Below are 18,174 nucleotides of genomic sequence, written 5' to 3'. Positions count from 1 at the left end.
AGACGAAAAGAATCCGTTCCGCGAGTCTCTTCGTCTAGCGGTTTTTTCGTCTTGCGAAGCAAGCCCATTGACGACTTAGTGGATTAGCGCTATTAGCGGTTTAGCGGCTTTTAGCGGCTTAGCGGATAAGTGGCTTAGCGGCTTAGAAAAAGGGGGGGAAGGGGAAAAAATCCGCAGGAACTCGCAAGACATTTTCGTCTTGCGAAGCAAGCCCATAGGAAATTCGTTTTGCGAAGCACCTCCAAAACGGAAAACTCTTTCGTCTAGCGAGTTTTCCGTCTTGCGAGGCATTCGTCTTGCGGGGCACCACTGTAATTACTTTTTCTGTATTAAGCTCAGAATTGGCGTTTAAATGTGGAATGTCTTGATTTTGATGGAGGCATAAAGGAAACTCATTTCTCAGTTTTCTATCTGTACTTAAAGCAGTAGTCTCATATAATAATAAACAGAGTCTACTTTGCAAAATGCATTGTGTTCATCTTGGGGGTAAGTTTATATACCTTGAGGACAGAGAGATCAGAATAATCAAGGGTCTGTCAAGGGAGCCCCCAAAGTCAAGCAATTTAAGAGATGGCTGAGTCACGGTGCTATGTGACTTTCAGAACCTATAAAAATGAGTGTGACTATCAGCCATTAATGATAAATAGTTTTCCTTCTCTGTTCCTTGTGATAGAAATCTCTGCTGGATCAAGAGAACTTTCCATTAACTGGTGTATGCTATTAGATATGACCCATAAGATTTATTCAGGACTCTAAAGACGCAAACTGTTCCACTGTTCGACAGTGGAATTTGCTGCCAAGGTGTGTGGTGGAGTCTCCTTCTTTGGAGGTCTTTAAGCAGAGGCTTGACAACCATATGTCAGGAGTGCTCTGATGGTGTTTCCTGCTTGGCAGGGGGTTGGACTCGATGGCCCTTGTGGTCTCTTCCAACTCTATGATTCTATGATTCTATTCTATGATTCAAACATATTGAGCAAGATTAGACTTAGTAAATATTTCCACTTGAGTAAAACTTCTAATATGTCAGCTGTCAGCAGTGGCGTAGCGTGGGTTGTCAGCACCCGGGGCAAGGCAAGTCATTTGTGCCCCCTAACCCTTGGATTTGCGCCCCCTAACCCGTGGATTTGCGCCCCCCAACCCTAACCCCCAGATGTTGCGCCCGGTGCGGCCGGCCCCCCCTGCACCCCCCACGCTACGCCACTGGCTGTCAGATGCTTTTTGATTAGGAAATCCTAGATGTTAAGAATAAGATGATGCTGGATTTCCACATACATCATCTTGTAAATTCAAGTGTTCACATGTGCATCCATTTAGTAGCTTTGGGCATAATTAAAGAGCTAATGAAGGATGGGAAGTTCATGCCCTACTCTTGCAGTTGCTCAAGTGATTTCTAATCTAAATGAACTTCCATATATTTTTCATTATATGACATAACTTTCTTTTATACCTTACAGGAAATAGTTGACAAAGAGGGGCACAGTAGGGTATTAAGTTTTACAATTCCATCCTTATCCAAACCTTCCATATATCATGAAGTAAGTTTAATAGACACTTCTGTTTCCATATGTGTGTGTAGTTTTGTTGTAGCCTCCCTTGCATGAATGTCATCTGGCCTTGATTTTGTCATCTTAAGGATAAATATTTTTGTTTTAAAAGTCTGCTGGTAGTGCAACTAGTTGCTGTTTCTTACAAAGGCTCAAGTGATTAGGGCAAGGATGAACACGAGAGTTCCTGGGTTTCGCATGCTGATTAATTTATTGTCCTATGCCCTCCAGGTGTTTAAATTGTCCCGCATCAGCCCCAGGGGGAAATGGCCAGTGGTCAGGGATGATGAGAGCTCTACTACAAAACATTGGGGGTGGGGATCAGTTTGGGAAAGACTGTTCTAAAAGTATCCTTAATGTGAAATATTTGAAGTAAAATATGATGGGCTTCAGTGTTCTAGAATATATAATGTTGCATTTAAATTATCTGAGAAGTATTGTCATGGCTAAAGTTCTAATGAGTTTCAGGTGTAACTATGTAGAACAGGCATAGGCAAACTCGGCCCGCCATATGTTTTGAGACTACAGTTCCCATCATCCCTGACCATTGGTCCTGTTAGCTATGGATGATGGGAGTTGTAGTCCCAAAACAGCTGGAGGGCCAAGTTTGCCAATGCCTGATGTAGAACCTAACTTATTTAAAATTATGAAATATTTTACATTAGATTGGTCAGTGGAATAATAAAGCTGAAGATAAAATGAGAATAAAATGTCTGTTGTTGGTTAGAGTTTAAGTGGATGAAAACTGTGATAACCAAAAAATTTGATGTGTTTCAGCGAAACATTTAGCACTGAAGTATAAGGACACATGATAGCAACAGACCCTCTTGCAAAGTTAGGTCTGTTGCCAAATCCCTAGCTGCAAGGGAAATTGGAAACATAGCACAAGTTGGGCTGAAGGCAGGAACTGAGCCTACCCCGCCCCCATGTTTTAGCTGGTTTTCTCCTGATGAGGCTCCAATATCAGAGAAAACTCCTGTTAAGAGGTCACTAGCTCTTTTTAAAAATAGTTTCACTTGGAATTGCACAGGGAAGAGTTCAGCTCCCCTTTCTAACCCACCTGTGCCAGTAAACTGATCTTGTTACCACTCTTAAGTTACTATTGAAGTGGCACAATGAATCTTCTGTACTATATTTTAGTGGCCTTTTCCCCTGTACTGCTTACCATGTAACCTTCAGTTAAATTTTATACTTTTATGTTTGTCTACAATCAACTGTCTATTTTAGTTTGTTTGTGCTTTTTTTAAATTCAGTACTGCTGTTCTTAGTGATGTATTCAAGTATCTGTTTTTCTTAGCCTTCCAGTATTGGGTCAATGGCTCTTACTGAGGGTGCTCTATCTCAGCATGGCTTATCCAGGGTTGTGTATAGCGGACCTCATTTGCAGAGAGAGATGTTAACAGCACAAAACAGGTAAAAATGCATGCTGTTGCTTTCAGTCTTAGACAAAAAAAACCACACTTGGCCACTTATCAACTATCCTTCCATGTTATCTTCATATCCCACACTTAACAGAACTTTTAATAGTATAGTTTATATGTTAGTAGTATGTTCTTGTTAACAGTTCATAATGTGTGTGTATCAAGCCATGTGTATTTCTTCAATGAATGAGAATTCTTTATTTGTTCATAGGTTTGAAGTATTGACATTCCTTTTGTTGCGTTACAATGCTGCCTTAAGCTATATGCCTGCAGTTTCTCTTCAATCTTTATGTCAAATCTGCTCAAGGTAAGCTTTCTTGGTTGAACTGAGAATAGTATTTTAAAATTGTAATCCTATGGTGTCTGTTCCAATCTGTAGAGCTTGGTACAAGTTAAAACTCCAGTGGGTGATTTTTCATTTCTGGAAATGCATAAGCCAGCTGTTATGCAGGTTTGTCACCATTCTTAGGTGAAACACACAGGCTCCTTGGTACATGGAAAACAGTAATCTAAAAGAGGAGGGCAGGTGCTTCAAACAGTACTTTTGGAACCCAGCCCTAAGCAGGATCGCTGTCTCTCCACATTTGGCCAGTGTAAAAGAAGAATGGGTATGCAAGAAAGCTCCCTGTAGGGGAAGTCATATTACTGAGAGGTAGGCGACCCTGCTCGTCACATTTAGCCCATAAGGCTAATCCTAATAAGGATCTGCCCCATGGAGTCCAAACAATTCCCCACCCTGAATCAGTCAGATGTACACTCAAATTCCTAAGTTTAATTAACTGGTTTGTCAGTCTATTGTATCCAAGGCAAAGCTCTTCAGGAATCCTGTTGGAATCTTTTATGAGCTGGATTGCTAATTGAACTTGATTTAATAGAAATTTGACCAGATAAGAGCAATGTTTTGGTTTGTAGGAGACAACTCTGAAAAGATGGAATTGGCTAGTTAGATGCACTCTTATTTGACCTAAAAAAATAACATGCATTTCAGGATTCTTTTATACTTTTCAACATAACAACTGCACAATATATTTCCTCTTTTTAACACACAATCAAGCAATCTAAAATAATAATACTAATACTAATTATATTCTTTTAGGATCTGTGTTTGCGGATATCCTCGTCAACAAGTAAGGAAATACAAAGGCATAAACAGCAGGATTCCAATTTCCTCTGAATTTATGGTGCAGATGTTAACTGGGATTTATTATGCTTTGTAAGTTCAGGAAATGTTATGTCCTATATTTAAAAAAGCATAGTACATTACTGGTTGGACAGTGTACATAGTGCATAATGCTCATTTACATGACAGAGTCCAGTGATCCCACGGGTGCTATCACAAAAGATTTTGGTTTCTGAAAGTTGTGTCTTAACTTTCTGTAAAACATAATGATTGACTCTAGAGGAACCTTAAGACATATGTCAGTGTGTCTAGAACTGTCTTTCCCAGGAAGGGGTGCAGCCTGGAACTGTTCTGCTCAGGTTCTGCTTACGGAGCTTCCCATGGGCATCTGATTGGCCACTGATCTGATCCAGCAGGGCTATTCTGATGTTCTCATGGAGCACCAGCCACATTTGAATAAAGTTACCATCTGGGTATCCAGAAGCAGTGGCAGACCAAGCAGCACTTTAGATGTGCTCCTTTATACCAGGTTTATCAAATTCCGGGTCCTCCCATTATCTCTGACCATTGGCCATGCTGGCTGGGGATCACCAGACAGAGTTAATGACTAGAAAATTTCATTGTAAATATCAGTGTTTCCAAATAGCTTCTATTATTTATTGAATACATATTGTTGTGCATTTTATTTCTATTACAATAAATGATTCATCTAGATGGATCTATACTGAATAACATGTATGGCTGTGATGTTGAAATGAATAATCATTATAATCAGTTCTGATTTTGTGTCTCTGCTAACTTTCTAGTTATAATGGAGAATGGGATCTAGCACGTAAAGCAATGGATGATATTTTATACAGAGCACAACTGGAGTTATATCCAGAACCACTGTTGGTAAGCATCTTGTGTTAAATTCTTCTATAGCATTTTATTTAAAACATTTATATCCTGATTTCCCAGCTCATATGAACTTGTCAAAGTAACGTAAGCTAAAATATTGAAAACAATCTTCCGTAACAATTAAAAAGCAAATCATAGGCAATGAGATAATAAAACCTTCCAGAAAAAGAGAAAATATTGGAGAAGAAAACAAATTAGACACTAGTCTGGCCATGTATTTGTTAAAAACACAGGCAGAGTAGGAGCCAGATGGATATCCTCAGAGAGGGAGCTCCACAACCTTGGAACTACTGTGGTAAAGGCAATCTCCCTCATTACCACCCTCCATACCTCTAATAGCAACAGGAGATACCAAAGTGTCTTTACCAGTGATCCAAGTGGATGGGTAGCTTTATGTAGGAGGAGGTTGTCCTTAAATAGCCTGGTTCTTGGATATATAGGGTTCAAAAACTTATGAGTAGCTTTTTAAATTAGGACTGGAAATTGATTGGAAGCTCTAGATGTAAACTAGGACATGCATAATCAAGGGCAGACAAGCATTCTCCAGGAATATGTACAGTTGGCCTAAGCTATACAAACACACTCCTGGCCATGGCTGCCTAGCCTTCCAAGGGCAAAGCTGTCTCTAAAACAGGACGGCCCAACTCCATTTCTTTGGGCCTGGGGGTACATTTGGAAATCTAAAACTGTCGTTGGCAACACAAAATTCTCATTTCACAAGACAGTCTGGTGATGCTCAGAACCCTTCCCAATAAAAGCACCTGGACACCCCTCCAAAAATACAATACAGAGACTAAAAAGCAATCACCACCTCCTACATCAACTCAAAAAGGGTCAAAAACTATGTTAAGAACATTTGCAAATTGAGAGGGACAATGGGCCTTGGTGGTTGCCACTGAGGTGCTGTAGTGTCCATGGATACAATATTGGGGACCCAAAGCCTAAGGCATAATAGTCTCTCAATTTTTAAGAGCACACAGTAATAGAAACAAGGACTTCTGTACACTTGGAATGACAGTGGATAGTTAAAAGACAGCCAAGAGGAGGAAACATGATTATAAATGGACTTCTGCAACAGCTTTTAAGGCAAGTGTTCTCAGTCTGAATTGTTTACTAATCTTCTAAAGCCATAATTGAACAGATGGAAGTCAAACTGTTTTTTGTTTTGACTTTCATCATATCTATAGTGATGCTTTCCTTGGTACATATGAAATGTTGTTGCTTTAATTCTGGTGTTAATGTTGAAAATTTATCACACCTTTTTGTTGATTTCTTAGGTTGCTAATGCAATAAAAGCTTCATTGCCTCAGGGTGCCATAAAATCTAATAAAGAAGGTACAAAATGTATTCAGGTTGAAATTACACCTACTGCATCTAGAATATCAAGAAATGCAGTGACCAGCATGTCTATTCGGGGCCATAGATGGAAAAGGCATGGTAAGAAATGCAGTTAATGAAACTACAATTTATTAACTAAATTCTAGAAGTCAAGGCTTCTAGAATGTCATTAAATTGGCTGGTGAATTAATTGTGTTATTTAATTTATTTTATACGAAGAGATACTATTACTTCCTCTATCAGTACTCTGATGCATAAATAACTCCATGCTTATTCAGTTTGCCATTCATTATTCCCAAATTTTAATATGTACACTGCAAAATTAGTGTGGGTGTGCACCTCAGCTGCCCGTATCCAGAATTTGATCGTAACTGGAATTTTCATCTCAAGTTGAAAGCTTCTGTATATAATTTCGTTAAGAAGCAAAATAATAGATTGAATTCCCAAGAGTAAATTAAACTGTGTAAATTGAGATAACTAGAACTTCATTAATTTAAACAGTGAAGTTTATCAAATCAGTGATTTTTATTATAGTTCTTTAGCTCTTAAAGTGTCCATGTTGGTTTTGTGTTAAGAATATGTTGCAAAGCAGTAGCATCCCGATGTACAAGGCCTTTTACTTTCATTTGTTTATGGGATAGTCACTATGAAATTATTTAATCACAACTTTTGATCATTAGCATGGATCTTGAATGTACCCTTCTCCCCAGCTGGCTGATCTGAGGCTTATTTCATCCTGCAGAAAACCACACATTCTATTGAGAGAGAGAAATTAGGCATACTTAGTATAAAACAAGACAACATGTATAATTTACAACATAGTGAGGGGCAGTATCAAGATTTACTGGGATTTATCACTCAAATAATGGATTTATATCCATTATGGATCAAAAAGTAGATGGATAAGCTTATCCTACCACTTCAACAACCTTTGGACTGGGAACCTTTTTCCAATTTTATCTACGGATATAAAGTCACTGGAGAACCTATTAATAGTCCCAGTGATGTTTTCTGATTATCTTGGAGATCAGTAGAGTATTTCACTTCAGTCCTATTGTTTAAAGCTCAATTTGTACAGGTTAGTGGTATTTGTTGTGATGAATCTGATCATACAGAGATGTTGCTGTCTTCTAAATGAACCGCAGCAGATTGTTTTTTTTTTAAAAAACTACAACTAAGAAATACATTTGATTACTGATTTGGCCAGCTGCTGCTTCAGTCTTGTTAAGAAACTGTTAAGAAAAATTTGGAGTGTTGCCCAAATTTCACTTATTTATTTGTTTAAGGCATTTCTATACTGTTTAAACCTTAGCATTTCTAAATTCAGTAACTAAATTCAGTGGTCCAAGCACACGTAGCACTGCTTCCTTCTAACTAATACAATTTTGTATCTTTTTATGAAACTAAATATATTGATAGTCCAGAGAAGTTAAATACCTTGCACTTTTTAGAAACCAAACCATTCTTTAATATTGCCTTCCTGCAGGAGTCATACTTGATGATACAGGTGCTGAAGTTCACGAGTCAATGGTTAGGACAAGTGTTTGCTGCAGCAGATAACAGTAAGGAAAGAGGCTTGATAGTATTAGTAAAGCAACTGACTCCAATAAAGATGAACAGTTACTTTGTTAAGAAGAACAATTATTTGCCAGGTATGCAAGTGTTGCTGCAGACTCCTAAGAGTTAGTAAATTGCGAGCTTTCAATTCAGGAAGGTGATGTCATGATATTGTGTAAAATGGGGGGAAAGTTCTTTGTCTCCTGGAAGAGAACTTTTATAACTTAAAGGTAAAGGTAAAGGTACCCCTGCCCGTACGGGCCAGTCTTGACAGACTCTGGGGTTGTGCGCCCATCTCACTTAAGAGGCCAGGGGCCAGCGCTGTCCGGAGACACTTCCGGGTCACGTGGCCAGCGTGACATCGCTGCTCTGGCGAGCCAGAGCCGCACACGGAAACGCCGTTTACCTTCCCGCTGGTAAGCGGTCCCTATTTATCTACTTGCACCCGGAGGTGCTTTCGAACTGCTAGGTTGGCAGGCGCTGGGACCGAGCAGCGGGAGCACACCCCGCCGCAGGGATTCGAACTGCCGACCTTTCGATCGGCAAGCCCTAGGTGCTGAGGCTTTAACCCACAGCGCCACCTGCGTCCCCTGTTTATATAACTGTGTTTAAAAATAATCTAGAAGAAAAGATTGGGGGTTTCCAGGCTTTGACCTTCTTACCACAAAGGAAAACAGTGTTTTGCTTCAAAGCTTTGATTCAGAGTAGAAAAGAGGCATTTCCCTGTTCCATTGCAGTCATCTCCAATTAACTACCTCCTTTGCTACTTTGTGTCATTAACCAGTGTGCATGTAGGTGGCATCACTAATCCTGCTACACCAACCTGTTGCAACTGCCTAGAAGAACATAAACCCTACTGCTGCAACCTGACCACTTCACACAGGTGTGGGGCAACATGATTTAACAAAACATGTACTGTGGGCATTAAAACAGGAACTCCCAGATTATCAGAGGTCCAGATCAATGTCATAAACTCTCTATATGGAAAGCATGCCACTAAGTGGGAGATATTTTCAGTGTTAGTAGAGGCATGGAATTTAGTTCCATGTGTTTCTGTAGAGAACACTTCAGATAGTTTTTAACTCAAAGATGGTAAACTTAGTTGGTCATTCATCAGGTTGCAATTTTAGAATGTGAAAAATTTGGACTTGGATTCTTCTCTCTGTGTTTGTGTGTATATTTTACAACAATAGCATTATTATTCCCATTTCCTATTAAGTTAATTTGCATAAAAAAGTACAGCTCTAGTGAGTTCTTAATTTCTTGAGCCTGAGCTTGGGAAGCTGTGCTCCATACTTAGTAAAGGTAAAGGTACCCCTCACCATTAGGTCCAGTCGCGGACGACTCTGGGGTTACGTCCTCATCTCATTCTATAGGCCAAGGGAGCTGGCGTTTGTCCACAGACAGCTTCTGGGTCATGTGGCCAGCATGACTAAGCCACTTCTGGCGAACCAGAGCAGCGCACGGAAATGCCGTTTACCTTTCCGCCAGAGCGGTACCTATTTATTTACTTGCACTTGACGTGCTTTTGAACTGCTAGGTAGGCAGGAGCTGGGACCGAGCAACAGGAGCTCACCCCATCGCGGGGATTCAAACTGCTGACCTTCCAATCGGCAAGCCCTAGGCTCTGTGGTTTAGACCACAGCACCACCCACATCCATACTTAGTAGCTTGAGATAAATCAATTCATATATTGGCGAGAGCAACATAGAACATGAATGCTTAGAAAAGGATGTCATTCTCGTAAACGATGGTATAATGACACAAAGTGTATATGTGGATGCCAAAAAGGTGTTTAATTTTTAGCCAAGCCAATTTTATTGCTGAAATGGCATGCTTTGGAGATCTCAAGTTCTGTATAAGAATGAAGAACTGGGACTTGGAACAAAATATTGGGGGTATATTCCCCAGCCCTAAAAAACAGCAAGCAGCCTGGAACAGGAGCCTAGTAGTCCTGTTCTGTCCTTGTAGGAGTGGGGCAAAGGAAAAGGACTCCTTTTTGTGGTTCTTTGCTTCTTTTTCCTCCTTCCCACACCTTTCCCTGCTCTGTTGAGAAGGGGCTTCCAGCCTGCAACCTGAGCATTCTAGAGATATATGGCAAGGATTTCTGATGAGCAGCAAAATGTATTGTTTTTCCTAAAACATCCCTATGTAGTACCATGGAGGCAGGGTTTTTAAAAATCTCTGAGTTCATGTTTCCCTAAACTAATCCCACTTCATTGTGAGCTGTTAGGGGTTTGAGCAGGATGGTGTCCTCTAGTTCCTTACCTTCCATGTTCTACACAATCTGCCAGACATCTGGTTCCTTTTATGCCCCCCTTTCTCCCCATGTAAGCTCAATTGTCCTCAACATTTTGGGGAGTTCTGAATCTCCAGTGGTGTGCATTTGGGTTACTCTTGGAGTTTTAAAATTTTTCATTTATTTTAATATAGGATTCTCCTAGTATATAGAAACCATACATTTATTTTTGATTGCCCTGTTTTGCTTTCAAACTGATAGGCACTTGATTCCCAGCATTTGCTATAAAATAGAATGATTATAATTTTTATTTTTAATCAATTGACCTCAAAACTACTTGGCTCCCAGCTCTTCAATATTTTCAATCCTCTGTCTTCCTAAAAACACTTGCTGACTTGTAATAGTATTCTCTAAGCCAGAAATCATCTGTACAACTCTAACATAAAAATACAGTGTCTTTCTTTTATATTTATTGTTCTAACTTGATTTTAGAAAAGGAAAAATATATTCTGAGACTGTAAATACATTATGGGTGATTTGGAGAGTAGACTCATTGAAATAATGGACTTCACTGGGTCTACTCTGAGTATGACTTAGTGCCATAGGGTGATAGCCAGGTATCTGAATCTCTGAGGTTAAGATTCCAGTTAATCAGAGTCAAAATGCTGTAGAAGGACAAAATGTAATTCTGTGTTTCTTTTCTTTAGTGTGCCAGTTCAGCTTTTTAAATGTGTTATTAAAGTAAAAAAAAACCCTATGAATTACTGAATACTGTGACTAATGTTGCAAAGATGTGTTAAGCCTCTGTTTTTCTATATGGTTTTCAGGGTGCTTAACTTGTAAAAATGCAGCTGATGATGCAGCTCTTTCCAGTGATGCCCATCTCCCTTCCACTGATTGAACTTTCAAAATCTGATTGGACAGTGTCTATGTATTTTTGTAGTCTGTTCATTTTCCATTTAGACTGAGCATTCCATTTTATTACAAAGCTCATGACCTCCTTATGACCTTTAGATATTCAGGCCCTGTTTTGTTCCAAATTTGGTTGAATCTATTGCCCTCATTTTTTTTTTCTTTTAATGAAGCTGATTCTACTAGTCACGTTGGCCCCTAATAATCATTCGACACTTTTAAAAAACTCTTTAGTTTTTGTCTGTCCAACAACCAGCAGAACCTCTTAGTTATTTTAATTTGCTCAGCAACACAAAGGACCAGTAAGTTTTGCATGCTAATATAGTAAAGTTCAACATTTCAGTTGCGCTACAAGTGTATTATGGTGCTGTTACTGCTTTCCCCTTAGAAGTGATGTAAATGGCAACAGAAAACTTCCAAAATGTGTGCTAGAAGTTGTGCAGATCAAGTGTTAAATGTGCATAAGGAAGCCTTCATAGATTAAGGCAATCATGACAGCAGTGCATCTAACTGTTTCTTCCTCAGTTTAATACCATATTCTTCCTATAACAAATCAAGGTTGGCAGCGTGAAGATCCACAACACAAAGGACTTGTAATATTTGGCTGAAATATCACTTATTGGCAATTTTTAGGATTCATTTTTTACTGATGTTTTATAGTTTTCTTTGTAACATTATTTATCGTTTTGTTAAGCTGCCATGAGTGTTTCATAATAAAGGTGTGATACAAATGTTAGAAATTATTTTACTAACATTGGGGAAGATTCACAGCCTTTTTATGATCTTTTATATAGGCTGAATGCTCATGTACCTACCCAAAGAAACAGGGCTCAAATAGGGATCGGTCCACAGGGTGATGGGCCATATGTTGAAGCCCAGAGGGAGACAAAGGGGAGGTGTCACATTTGCCTGGCTTCAGAAAGGTTCAAAATATTTTCTGTAAAAACATTTAGCATAGTGAATCTCCATATGTAGGGTAAATGTTAATTTTATGTAATGTAAAATTAATACAGAAATAATGTTGATTATAATACAACTCTGTGAGTCAGATAAATTCCAATATATTACGGTGCAACCTACAAGGAAATTACTTTATTATGCTGTTTCTGGATTTATTATAGTTTACTTTTACATGATAACTTTAGAGTGAATGTATTTATTTACGTATTTACTACAGTAGCAGCAGCTGACAGGTAAGACATGGACTATAACTGAAATGTCTAGAGTTTCATTTTTAAATGTTCTAGTGGCAGCAGAATCACTTTACTCTCAGAAATAATGTATGCCCTTCCTACTAATATTGCTAAATAATAGGACAGTAAGGAAAACATCTGACTTCATAACATTCAGCCTTCTAGTTTCGTCAGATTTGTCTTTTTCGTCTTTTTTTTTTTGTCTCCATGTTTTTGTTTCAGCCATTTTTTTTGTTTTGTCTTATCCATTTTTAATTCTAGAACAACCAGATAATGCTAATGACACTACTGAATCGGGCAACTTTGTCATACCCGAGATTAGTGTTACAAATGTGACTGGAGAGAGAACCGGGAATGGGGAAAAAAGCAGAGCACCAACAGAGAATGATGCTCAGCATATACAGGGTGTGCAGGAAGCACCTACAGATCCTAGAGTTGACAGCAAAGGCATGCCAGAGATCAGGAGGCAAAAATCTGTAAGAAAAATTATGGAGGATGGAATAAGCTCACCTGGCAGAGTGCAGTTTTAGCAGAGCACTTTGTAGCTACACTCAGAAGGTATCGATTGAAAGGGTCACTGCTGCATGTTTGGAAGATTACAGTATACAATAAATATATTTGCATGTTACCTTGAATAAAACACAATTGCATGCTTTGCACATAGAACGAATCTTTGTGCTGAATACATTGTTAGCATGCTGGTAGTTCTTAAGTTTTAGCTTGGGAAACCACACTGAGAGACTTCAAATTGGCAGGCAATTGAGTTATTTTTAGATCAGTACTAATCTTTTAGCTATACAAAGTCACTTAAGGAAAAAATTCTTCGAAATGTACATAAACCATGTCAGTTCATCCTATTTTTTATTTTTATCATTTTAAATCTTTGCAGCCATGAGAGCTAATACTCCAGTGTGTAAGGTTTCTAGACTTCTCATTAAAACAACTTTGTACTGCAGAATGTGACCTTTCAGTCCTTGAAATATAAGCACTGTTGGGTTTGCTAAAATTTGAGAACCTGCAGGTGATGCCGTATTGGCTTTTATGGTGCCCTGATTATCTAGCGCCATGATTAATTCGCTATGCAGATAGTATGTAGATGGCTTTGCACATATTTGGAATAAATCTATTTCTACCTTTCTGTAATATATCTAACATCTTTCTAATCTTTTGCATGAATAATGAGTGCTTTTTAAAATTGCTACAAAGTGAGATTATAAGCATGCTTCTAATAAATGTACTTTACTATCCTGATATAAATTCTACTGTACACTTTTTGTCAATTTGAGATAATTGGTAAGTTTTCTATCTTCTCCTTAATCTTTTGCTTTGTGCTAAGAAATGCCAAAATCTTAATAGTACTGGATGCAATCACTTGCAAAACATGGTTGAGTAAATTCATATGTTAATTGTCATCTTTTTCTATGCAGGTAATGAACTAGGCATTCCAGAAGAAGAACTGATTGAAGTGTCTGAAGTTGATGAGGGTTTTTACTCTAGGGCTCCTTCTACCACAAATCATTCTGCTTTCAGCAGCAACACCAGTAACAAGACTCAGCTAGGCAAGAGTCAGCGGAGGTCTGGAGGAAGCAAGGTTGGAGGAAAAGAAAAAGAAACTGTTGGTGAAGCCTACAAAGATCATCTGTCTCGTAAACAAAACCAGCGAGCAATGAGTGAGAATTTAGATCTTCTGTCTTTAAAGAGACTGACCCTGACTAGCAGCCAATCTCTGCCTAAGCCAGGCAGTCATAGTTTGGCTAGAACTAGCACTACTCTTTTTAGCAAATCCTTTGAGCAGGTCAGTGGTGGTGTAGTCCCAAATAATCACCACAGTGGCACAGAAGCAAACAGATTTTCAGTCTGTAGTCTGCAAGAGGAGAATCTGATTTTTGGAGCCGACAGAATAGAAATTCCTATTTCAAGCAAACAGCCAAATCAGCAACGACCACCTACCATCAGCATAACTTTGTCAGCAGACTAAGGAGCACCTGACTAATTTGTCAGTATAAAAGAGATTCAGTTGCTAGTACTATAGCCCTGGTGCCCTTTTAAAAAAAAATCTTTTGAAATATCTTTAAAGATTTTCTTAGTTGAAAATAATGTCTAAATTGCAAGTTTTAAGGATTGCAGTGTTTAAAAAGAATAGGGTAGACAATTCTAAGTATTTTATAATAATGATGTCACAGTCTTTGAGATTCTTAATTTGAGGATTGACATTTGTAATGGTACTACAATAAGGTTTGTACTGAAAATCTAATACATGATGAACCTGTACCAGGGAAATTTTTAAAATTTGGGTTGTGCTGCTTGTGCAAGCTTCAGTTACATGTTCTTGGTGAACAATGGGTTGCAATCCAGAATATATGTGCCATTTTACTACAAGAGGATGATGCTTTTTTTATATTCATCAAAGCAATTTTAGGAGTCCACTCAATGCAGTAGCTTGTAATGAAAAAAACATATTTGGAAATAAATCAGAATTCTGGATAGAGGTCATTGTGTTAAGTTTGAAACATTGAAATCTATGTTTTCTGGTTTCTGAAGTCACCTGCAACAAACATTTTTCACAATATAGTGTGTATATCTGATCCATAGAGGCGGAAATGAAGCTTTGTATCTTTTTAGGCATACTAGCCCTATTCTTTTATTTAAAACACATACAAAGATCCAAGATTTGTGCTGAGCTGTCCCCTGGTGTGTTTGACCCAGCTGCTGTTCACCTGCTGAATGCCACATGTGTATGCAGACTTAAAATACATGGAGCTCAATTCTTGTATTGTCCTATCTGTACACCTCGATTGTGGTGGTACACAGATCAGTATATTGTGCATGTACATCTCTACGTAAGCTTGAAATGCAGTGCACAAGCAAACATGAAGCAGGATGGTGTGACCCTAATTCTTCCCATTGCATGTGCATTTCAAACAGCACAGGGCAGCTTTATTACATCACAGGTGAACTCATAAAGTGACAAACTTTCCTTCCCTATTCAGAGCCTGTAAATCAACACAAGAAACATTGGTTTCCAGTTTCTACTGAGTTGTTAGGTTTGAACAAAATCATGCATCTTGAAGCTTTCAGAAGCTTTAATATTTCAATTAAACTAAAGTATGGAAGTAGATTAGCAGTTTATATCGTCACTCATTTCTTGCATTAAGCCCGTCTTATGAGTTGCATCTCATTAAAATGGTGAGCCTTATTTATATGGGTAGTGGGCTGTGTTGGAACAGATGTACCCATTAATATTTTGGAAGGGCAAATTAATATTTTTGTTTACCTGAAAGTATAAAACGGCAAACCTCATATTGGTACAATGATTTTTTTAAATGATCTTGTTACAGACTTCAAGGCCATTTCCATGGACTTCTGTGAAAGGTGTTTCTGTTCATGGGGGTATGCTGCACTCCCCCAAAAACTAGATTCTAATGGACTTTTTGGAGATTGTTGGTTGGATGTGAGAGTGGGGAGATGGGAGGAATCAATGACACACCACAGTGTAAGCTGGAGTGCCTTGTGTTTGTTTATGGACTCTGGCTCCAAGGTGTAATCTCCAAGTGTAACAATAGCTGTATCTATGTGTCCTCCCATCCTCTCTAGTTAGTATTAAATTTCAGCTGAAGTACATTTCAACTCAGAACTGCATAATAGTATATAATTTGGTTCTCTTGTGCTTCATTAGCTTTATGCTTTAAGTCACAAGCAGCTGAAAACCTTGTGAACTTAAGGGCTGGATACAAAGTAAGAATATTAGTTAGATCAAACTTAAGTAAGTTCCATTGATTTCAATGGGTATCGTCAGAAATTGTACCATCAAATCAAAGGGATTGTCTTCTCTTAATTTCTAGAAATCTAAATTCTCTAACCAAAATTAGCAGCTTTTATCTAACTGAACTAGACAGTTTCAAAAAAAATAATCTTTTTTTCCCCTCAACAGAATGAAATTTAAAAACTCGTGGGCCTATATTTTGTTTAATCACTGATTTACTTATTATAACAGTATTATACTTGACCTTTTACAAGCGAAAGCATCTACAGTTTTCACCATATTTTACTGGCTTTTCATATTTTATCTAGTATAGGCAGAAGAGAATAACTTTTATACAGGAATATATAGCCATTGTAAATTAAAGTGAGCTAAACTTCTTCCTATGATTATTTAAAATGCTATGATACAATATTATGTTTTTAAAAAATGTTTACAGTGATGTAGTTTTGGAACAGTAGTTGATACTTTTGTTTTAACGAAAATGTTTTGGGGTTTTTTTGCACATTTAAGCAATCTTGTTCTAGAATTACACCATAAACTGCCAGAAAGGTTAAAGTAACATATATCTTCTGCATACTTCAGTTAGCAATCAGGCTTGTTGCTCAAAGTAACTTTGAAATAGGATATATGACAGTTTTCATATTTCCTCCATGCATACATCCTGATACAAGAAGAGATTTTCTGTAGATGTGCAGTTATATTTATATATGATATAAAGTACAGCTGGAGTGGACAGCTACAGAACTTTCAGGCATACTTAAGTATGGACAAAATCAAAGACAGACAGGCATTTTGATCAAAAACAATTCTTCAAAGGCAACTTGCACTTTTATAAGCCATGAAAGGGTGATTTGTATAATCCTACCTATATGGAATACTGATTTGGAATATTTTAAATAATTCTCATAAAACTGACCCCCCCCCACTCTGGCCTTATGATACAAGTATTTAAATTGCACAATCTGTAAAGTATGATAGAGATGTTCTCTTGAACTTTGCCCCAGCTTGCTCAAAATGCCTACTATGATCTTGGACCTGGAAAAATTATCATATAACCATGAGGTTTATAATGCCTGGGACCTTTAGACTTGTATAACAGAATTTTTAGTGAGTGGCAGTTTCCATTCTGAAATAACACTGTGTTGCTGACTTTCACGTTTCAAACCAGCTCTGGAATATAAAAGCTACTTTTGCTTTGTTAAATAATTACATTTTATCAGTACTGAAACATTCTTGTGGTTTGGGCAACTGAAAACTAGGCTTCAAAAAGGTTCGCTAAATAATGTTTTAGGGAGGTTGCTTCTGTGCCTGGATGAATGTTATCTACTATTTAAATTACAAAATAGAAACATTTCATTACACACACACACACACACACACAGACTGTACTTGGTTCATTTATTGACTCACTGCTGAGTTTGAATTCTCATCAAAGTCAGTTGAACTAACACTTGTCCCATAGTGAGACAATTATAACATAGTTGGGTTGCCATTGTTAGACTTTGCTGTGGTGGCAAATACTTGTTTTCTTTAAAAGAAATTAACATTAATGAAAAAATTGGAGACCACAACCTGGGAAGAACAAGTACTGAAAGATTTTAGCAATCTTATTGAGGGAGCCAGCCTTTGATCAGATACATAAAATTTATGAATGTATCTTTCAGTGATGGGCACATATTTTTCATGCTTTGGTTTTGAAATGGGCTAGATTTCTTTCTCTGAATCTTTACTGCATCCTTTTGCATAGTTCCACTTTTGAAAACAATTGGCTCTATGTATATTTTTAATAACTTGCTTATTACAGGGAAGACTTAACACCAGTTGATACATTGTTCCTTAACAATATGAGAAAGATTAAATTAAGTGTGCCACTTTCTCTTTTGTACTGTAGTTTGTGAATATTTTCTGTTTTGGTAACAAAATGTTTGTTTTGTATAGTTTAATAAATAAATTGCTTATCTAGAATTCACATTCCTAAAATAAGGAGTCTGGTGTTTGTTTTTAATAAACCAACAAGGGTCTTGGTTTCTGAGATTATGTACACTGTGAATACTTACATGTGTATTGAAATTATGCTTCTTGGTTGTGGTGTGGTTTTTGAAATCGTAGCCAAGAGAGATTCCGATACTCAGTATTTACCACTTTTTAAATGCAATTAAAGTATCACCACAAATACCATACCTTATT

At 37.8% G+C, this 18,174-nt stretch overlaps 1 protein-coding gene across 10 annotated transcripts in view; it reads left to right on the top strand.

Annotated features, from left to right (window-relative positions):
* The window catches only part of HYCC1 (hyccin PI4KA lipid kinase complex subunit 1), a 45,362-nt gene extending 27,197 nt beyond the window's left edge, over positions 1–18,165 (top strand). For 7 of the 10 annotated variants that reach the window (XM_079947919.1, XM_079947916.1, XM_079947915.1 and 4 more), the window contains exons 5-11: positions 1,455–1,535; positions 2,842–2,957; positions 3,177–3,272; positions 4,062–4,178; positions 4,892–4,979; positions 6,263–6,422; positions 13,652–18,165. In XM_079947919.1, the coding sequence (XP_079804045.1) occupies positions 1,455–1,535; positions 2,842–2,957; positions 3,177–3,272; positions 4,062–4,178; positions 4,892–4,979; positions 6,263–6,422; positions 13,652–14,202 (1,209 nt within the window). In that variant the 3' untranslated portion in view covers positions 14,203–18,165. Of the gene's footprint in view, positions 1–1,454; positions 1,536–2,841; positions 2,958–3,176; positions 3,273–4,061; positions 4,179–4,891; positions 4,980–6,262; positions 6,423–12,485; positions 12,783–13,651 lie in introns of all 10 variants that reach the window. The other 3 variants (XR_013832206.1, XM_079947913.1, XM_079947920.1) reach the window with 3 other exon arrangements.
* Positions 18,166–18,174: the final 9 nt, after the last annotated feature.

This window comes from Podarcis cretensis (genome assembly GCF_951804945.1).
Source record: "Podarcis cretensis genome assembly, chromosome: 12".
In the NCBI taxonomy this organism is placed as follows: domain Eukaryota; kingdom Metazoa; phylum Chordata; class Lepidosauria; order Squamata; family Lacertidae; genus Podarcis; species Podarcis cretensis.
Note: the sequence above shows the minus strand (reverse complement) of the source record. Positions and strands in the feature narration are given on the sequence as shown.